Here is a 6,965-nt window from a genome sequence, read left to right on the forward strand (position 1 = left end):
GGCCACGTGAGAACACTCAGCCCTGGGGGGTGGGCCACCTGCCCTCTATCCATCTTTGTACCAGCTCTGTCCGAACCTGGGCATCCAGGTTGGTCTGCTCACCCTCCAGGTCCCACGTCCTGGCCTTGGCCCGGGCTGTTTCCTGCTGTGGGTCTAGAATGTCCTTTTTGCCTTTCTCCACCCCTCGGAATCCTGCTTGTCCTGAAGGCCAGGCTTCAGTCTTCCTCCCTAACGAGCCTTCCCACAGTCCCTGTGTGGAGGAATTATCATTAGTCCTGATCATACCCCCAAGGCCTGGGGTCACTGAACCCTTTCACCGGGCAGACACGCCCTGAGCTCAGCTTTCCGGCTCCTTTAGAGAGGAGGAAACTGAATCCTGGCCATGTGAAGGTATTTGGCCAAGGCCAGAGGCGCGGGCATGAGTTTCCTGTCCTCGAGTTAGCGTGAGAGGGCCCACCACGGGAGGTGTCAGGAAGTTACATCTGTGGCCCTGTCGGGGCTGGCTCAGGGGCGGCCTGGGGTGGGGGCCCTCTCTGTTCTGTCTCTTCTCACTTCTGTCCTTCTCAGGGACGGACGTCAGTTTCCTGGGGAAGAGACTCACAGAGCCACAGTCCTGCTACCCCTCCTGGGACTCATTTAATGGGCAAGGTTGGCTCAGGGGCCCCATTGTACGGATGAAGCAGAGGAGGCCCAAGGACGGGCCTGGAGGAGGCCTGGATGAGAGGGTCAGAGGCCAGCTGGGGGCTGAGGACTGGGCCTCACTCCCTCCACCTAGGCCCCCTCCTGCTTTCGGTACAGGTAGACGATGCCAGAGATGAACCCATCGCTGTCAGAAGTTCTGGGCACCACCTCAAGCTCGGATGTGGCCAGTTCCCACCGGTCCACAGGCCAGGCCACTAGGCGTTCCCACGCCCCGGCCTGCTCCAGCCTGTCCAGGGTAGCCTCCAGGGTCTCCTTGTAGTGAAGGTTGGACGGGTTGGTCCGGGTGGTCAGACACACCAGCCCCCCTAGGGAGAGACGGGGGCGGGGGTGGGGGGGGGGGAAGAGGTGAGTCGGGGAGGGGCAGGAGCCCTGGTTCCAGGCTCCACCCCTTCCGGGAAAGGTTATCTTTCCTGCTCTTCCCTCAAGGGCGTACATTCTCCCCACCACCGCCACCCCCACCGGCCCCCCACCCCCCCGCCAGCCTTTTCCTATCTCCATGCCTTTGCTGCTCACTGTTCCCGCCTCAAGGAATACCCTTCTGAGTTTTCAGCCTCCTATACCAACTTCCAGGCTCACGCGTCCTTTACGCTGGGAACTCTTGGCTTAATCCCCTGGACAGAGGGGACTCCCTCCTCAGTGCTCACCCAGCCCCTCTGCCGGAGGATGTGGTGTATCAGGATGCACGGGAAGGAAGCCCTTGGGACCTTGGGTAAGTCCCATCACCTCTCTGAGCTGCAGTTTCCCAGCTTACAGAGTGGGGCTCGTTTCCGGGTCTCACAGGAAGGACCACATTAAGCGCCGGCTGAATGAATGAGTGACATATCCTTTCTGGTGTTCCCTAGACGCCTATAGCGTGCCCAGTGCGGGCTCAGATACATGTAGAAGAGGCCAGTGTCTGGAAGGCTTCCTGGAGGAAGCAAGGAGGAGAAGCCGGGCCCTGCAGGGTGGGTGGCTGGGGCTCCGTGAGAGGAAAGGCTCTGAAGCAGGGGAGCCTGTGACAGGGGCGCAGCAGACGGGGCTCTAGCCAGCTCAGGGGCCTGACAAGCGTGGGCGGGGCTGGTTATGCCAATGGGGGTTTCCTGTTCTCTTGAGCCCCACCACTACCTCTCTCTCTGACCCCATCGAACACCCTGCTCCCTGAGGCTGAAGCCTGCCCAGACTGGCCCAGGCTTAGCCACAGGCTCGGCTCCTGGCAGTGGAGGCGAGGGGGACAGGGAGAGGATGCGGCCTTGCTGCCACAGGCCCACTTTGGGGCTTCCTGAGCCCATCCTGCAGCCAAGTCAGGGCCTCAGCATCTGCCTGCTCAGTCCCCCATGCTCCTTTCTGCCTCTGACTCCCCGTGGCTGTCCTCCTGACCTGTTTGGGCCTGTGGCTGTGTTCCTGTGCCCACTGCCGTCAGCGCTCCCCACCCCACCCCCCCCGCCTGTCCCCCGGAAATGCCTCTCTTCCCTGAATTCTCAGAGTGTGTGCCCTGGTCCTTTTCCCCACGCCCCTTCCTGGGGTGCAGTGGGGTGCAGTGGGTTGGTGATCGAAGCCCAGAGGGCAGGGTGCGTACTCCCCCTCCAGAGCAGAGGCCAGCGTGGGACAAGGCACACAGGAGGAGCACAGTAAACACAATCCTTAGCTGCACATCAACCCACGGGTGGAGGTTACAAAAAGTGCTCACGTCTATCATCTCACCTGAGCAGCCCATTTCACAGATGAGGAAACTGAGACCAGGAAAGAGCAAGAGACTCACCTGACAGTTGTCAGTGAGTTCGTGAGGGAGCCGGAAGACGAGGGAACTGAACTGAGCCCCCACTGCGTGCCAGGACTGGAGCAAAGGCCTCAGACACGTCTTTTCACTCAGTGCTCACTGCGATCCATTGGGGAAGGGGCTCTGTCACCGCTCAGAGGCGAGGAAACAGAGCCAGGGGGAGTGGAGCTGCCCAGTGGATAAGAGGGCAAGCTGGCTACCGGTCTGCCCTGCCTGCTTGCCTGGGTCTGTTGATGGTGGCAGCTGGCGGCTGGGAAGCTAGGCTAGGCTGTGTGACCCTGGGCAGGACCCTGCCCCTCGCTTAGCCTGAGACATTCGGAGGTTAGTGTCTGTGGGTGTGCGGGGGGGAAGGCATTCACGTGGGGTTGGATGGGCCTGCTCCTCACCTGGCTTGGTAACTCGCAGAAGCTCAGGTATCGCACTGCAGGGCACCTGGCCATCGCTGAGGGCACCCACCATCAGTACCGCATCGAAGGTCCCTGTGTGGAGTGTGGGGTCTGTCTTTGGTGTGGCCTCATGATACCCACAGGGATGACATCAGATCACGGGGTAGAGGGCTCAGAGAGAGGGGCTCACAGGGGCTCAGAGAGGGTCCCGGTGGGGGTTCATGGGGCTCAGTGTGGGCGGGGGCTTGTGAAGGGCTCAGCAAGGAGGATGGAGGCTGGACAAGAGAAGGGCACTCACCGTCGAGGTGCCTGGGTGGGGAAGGGAAGTACCTTCAGAACTGGGCAGAGGCTCCTGGCCCAGGACGCAGAGGCTGAGATTCTGGTAGAGGCCACGGGCTCGGGCCCGTTCCAGCATCCCTGGGCTCCCATCCACCCCATGCAGCTGGAGGAAGCCCCGAGCCTGCAGCTAAGGTGGGGGGACTCAGTCACAGTTCACACCTGCCATCTCCCAGCTGGGTCCCTGCACCTGGGGAGGGCAGCAGGCTCCGCAGTAAATGTAGTCCACGTGTTTGGGACGGGTGAGTCTGAGCAGGGAGGCAGAGTTCTGGGGCCAGGGGTGGGAGAAAATTTGAGCGAGTGGGGAGTTGAAGAGAGGACAGGGGATGTGGGGAGGCCTCACCTCAGCAGCCACCAGGCCGGTGCCACAGGCCACATCCAGGATCAGGGCAGCATGGGGTGGGCCCGGAAGGGCTTGGGTAAGGCAGTCTACTGCGAGGCGGGGGGCGCGGTACTGCAGGGCGGCCACATCCTGGGGACAGAGTACTGAGCTGACCGGCAGCCCGTGCCCCAGTATTTGGGTGACCTCTGTGTAGGGTGGTCTAGGAATCAAACAGGCCAAGCTGTGTGTGTGTGTGTGTGTGTGTGTGTGTGTGTGTGCGTGCTTATTGGCACCTCCTCCAGGTGCAGTCCCAGGGTGGAGAGGTCTTGTTTCCTGATTTTTCAAGGGGCTGCCAATATGGAAACATGGGGCTGGTCAGAGGCCAGAGCTGCTGTCAATGAGCCGAAGAGGGGGCCAGTCCTTGAGGAGGCAGGACTGCCGGGTCTCACCTCATTCTCACAAGCCACCCTGGGATGATGCAAAGCTAATTATTCCCTCTTTAGAGATAGGAAAGTTGAGGCTGGGCAAGCAAGAGGAGAGAGGGGAAGGAGCCTGGCCAGTTTACCTGGTCATAGTCTGGAGCCCAGCGGTCATAGAAGTGCAGCTTGTGGCCCAGGTCGGTGATGCCATGTGATGCCCCCACCCGGGCCCGCACTTCGGACAGGCTCCCGCCCTCCTCCTGCGCCATCCTCCTGTGGGGACACAGCCTTGGTGTCCGAGGCACACTGCAATTTCTCCCATTCCCACCCCTCCCACCCAATCCCATTTCACAGGCGGTGACACTGAACACACAGAGGGCGAGACTGTAACACCTGGAGTTCAGGGCTTGGGGGAGGGGTGCTCCCTGTGGCCGGAGGGAGGACATGACCCTACCTCCCCACTCTTTAAGCGGTGAGCTGGCGTCCTGGACCTAAGGGTCTCTAAACAGGTAAAGGGTCAGAACTCACCGCCAATCGGACTCTCCCGCGGTGCTTAGAGCCGGAACTCGGGGCGGGGCCTGTACGCCGAGCCGGGCCCCGCCCCCACCTCCCTGAATGATTGGCTTTCCGCTATGAGAAAGTACCCAATCAAAGGAAAGCGCTGGCAGCCGCCCCCGCTACCAGCCAATGAGCTCAAAGTTCTTGGCCTGTCTCTCTAGCCCGGGGAGATCCAGACTTTCCGAAGCGTTTTCAGGGTATCCGCGTTTGGGAGCATCTCTGTGGCCTCCGGGCTCTCGATGTCCTTCATTAGGAAGTGAGAGCCTCTGAAATCTTAGGGGGAAGAGGGGGGCCTAGGTCTGTGCTGACAGCTCAGAGCCTGGAGCCTTCTTCAGCTTCTGTGTCTCCCTCTCTCTGCCCCTCCCCCCTCTCAAAAATAAATAAACCTTAAAAAATTAAAAAAAAAAGGGGGGGTGCCCAGGATCAGCCTTCATTTTTAGACCCCACGGCCTGGGCAACGCTATCCTGTAGAACTTTCTGTGGTAATGGAAATATTCTATACTGTACGCTTTTCAATACAGTAGCTACATGTGGCATTGAGCATTTGAAATGTGGCTAGTGCTACTGAGGAACTGAATTTTGAGTTTTATTTTGCCTCAGTAATTTAAATAGCCATCTGTGGCTGGTGGCCTCCGTTTTGGACAGCGCGGAGATCCTTGCTGCTCAAAGTATGGTCCCAAAACTTGCATCCTCTGCTCCAGCATTTTTAGCTCTGGTTGCTCCAGGGGACCCCCTTAGGGGAGGTTTTTAGAAATGCAAATTCTTGAGCCCCATTCCAGACCAATAGAATGAGAATCAGATTGCGGGGTGGGGCGGAAGGGGGGGCTGGGAGGGGCCCAGAAATCTAATTTTTTTTTAAAGTTTATTTATTTTTAGAGAGAGGGCACTTGGGTGGCTCAGTGGGTTGAGTGTCTTGACTTTGGCTCAGGTCATGATCTCACAGCTCATAGGTTCAAGCTCAGTGTCGGCTCTGTACTGACAGCTTGGAGCCTGGAACCTGTTTTGGATTCTGTGTCTCTGTCTCTCTCTGCCCCTCCTCCTCTCGTATTTTGCCTCTCTCAAAAAGAAAATAAGTGTTAAAAAATTTAAACGACAAAAGAAGAAAAGATATCTTGAGAGAGAGAAAGAGAAAGTGGGGGAAGGGCAGAGGGAGACAGAGAGAGAGAATCTCAAGCAGGCTCCACACTCTCAGCACAGAGCCTGACGTGGGGCTCAAACTCATGAGCAGTGAGATCATGACCTGAGCTGAAATCAGGTCAGACACTTAATGGACTGAACCACCAAGGCGCCCCCAGAAATCTACTTTAAACAAACTCTCCAGCTGATTTCTATGCAGCTGAAGTTTCAGAAGCACTAGCCTAGAGGACCCTTGGGGATCAGAGTTTGGACAGGTGGAGTTTGGGAGTTTGTTACAGGTGTCCAGGAGGGAGGTGATGGTAGCATGAACTTGGGTAGCGGTCATGGCTGTGGAGAGGAGTGGATGAAGGTCAGAGATGTTTAGGCGGTCGAGGCAGCAGGGCTTTGGTGGTTGAGAGCGCGTGGCCTGGGGAAGCGAGTCGTTGGGAGTTGAGACTTTGGGTGGATGATGGTGCCATTCACAGCCAGGGAAGCCCGGGAGGAGGAGCAGGTTTGGGGGCAAAGAGGATATTAACCGCTTGGGGTTGTTGAGTTTGAGGGGTCTACGTGAAGATGTCCAGGAGGATGTTTAATGCCAGAGTCTTGAGCTCAGGAGACAGGACAAACGGGAGACAGATTCAGGGTCACGAGTATAGCCAGTGATTGAGGCAGCCAATAATGGTGGGATGTGCAGCGAGAGATAAGAAAGGATGAGAAGAGAAGGATGGAACCTGAGGACCCCTAACCCTTCAGGGTGGAAGAGGAGTGTCTAGGAGAGCTGGAGAAAACCCAGAGAAGTTGGGAAGGAGGCCAAGAACAGAAGAGTCTCAAAGAGATGAGGAATGGCCAACACTGAGGTGTGTCGAGAGGTGGCATAAAATGAGGCTTCGGAAGTGAGCCCTGGATATAGGGATGTGGAGGTCTTTGGGGGCCGAGGGAGACCCTGACAGCAAACACCGGTGGCCAAATTTACCACCTCTCCCTGAGTTAGACAACGTGCCCTGGCCTCCCTTGTATGTTGGCGTGTCCGTGTGGTTGAATTCTGGCCGATAGAAGGCAGATGTCGGTAAAGTGCTTTATTTCCAGACCTGGACCATAAACGCTTCCTATCCGATCCTCCATGGAACAGGGTCCAGGCGCCCAGAGGAGAGTGGGGCTGCCAGATGACGGAGTCGGGGACCCTAAATGATTGTGTATAGCACAATCCACCTCCCCCACCCACCTGCACGGGACTGTAACATGAACAAGAAACCCACTTCATTGTGTTGAGCCACGATTTCAGGATTGTCCGTTACAATAACGTCATTTCCCTTCGTTGACACGGTGACCTTGGCAAGAGCAGTTTTGGGGGAGTGGAGGTAGGGGAGGAA

The 6,965-nt window shown here is 57.7% G+C and overlaps 1 protein-coding gene across 1 annotated transcript; it reads right to left on the reverse strand.

The window, feature by feature from the left end:
* Window positions 1-611: 611 nt before the first annotated feature.
* METTL27 (methyltransferase like 27) lies at window positions 612-4,486 on the reverse strand. Its single transcript, XM_042921867.1, is given in 7 exon segments — window positions 612-885; window positions 887-1,007; window positions 2,845-2,937; window positions 3,175-3,310; window positions 3,524-3,652; window positions 4,068-4,194; window positions 4,450-4,486. Coding segments are annotated over 6 exon segments (729 nt in total). The 5' UTR covers window positions 4,191-4,194; window positions 4,450-4,486; the 3' UTR covers window positions 612-758.
* Between the last annotated feature and the right edge of the window lie 2,479 nt (window positions 4,487-6,965).

The sequence above is a fragment of the Panthera leo genome, chromosome E3 (genome assembly GCF_018350215.1).
Source record: "Panthera leo isolate Ple1 chromosome E3, P.leo_Ple1_pat1.1, whole genome shotgun sequence".
NCBI lineage: Eukaryota > Metazoa > Chordata > Mammalia > Carnivora > Felidae > Panthera > Panthera leo.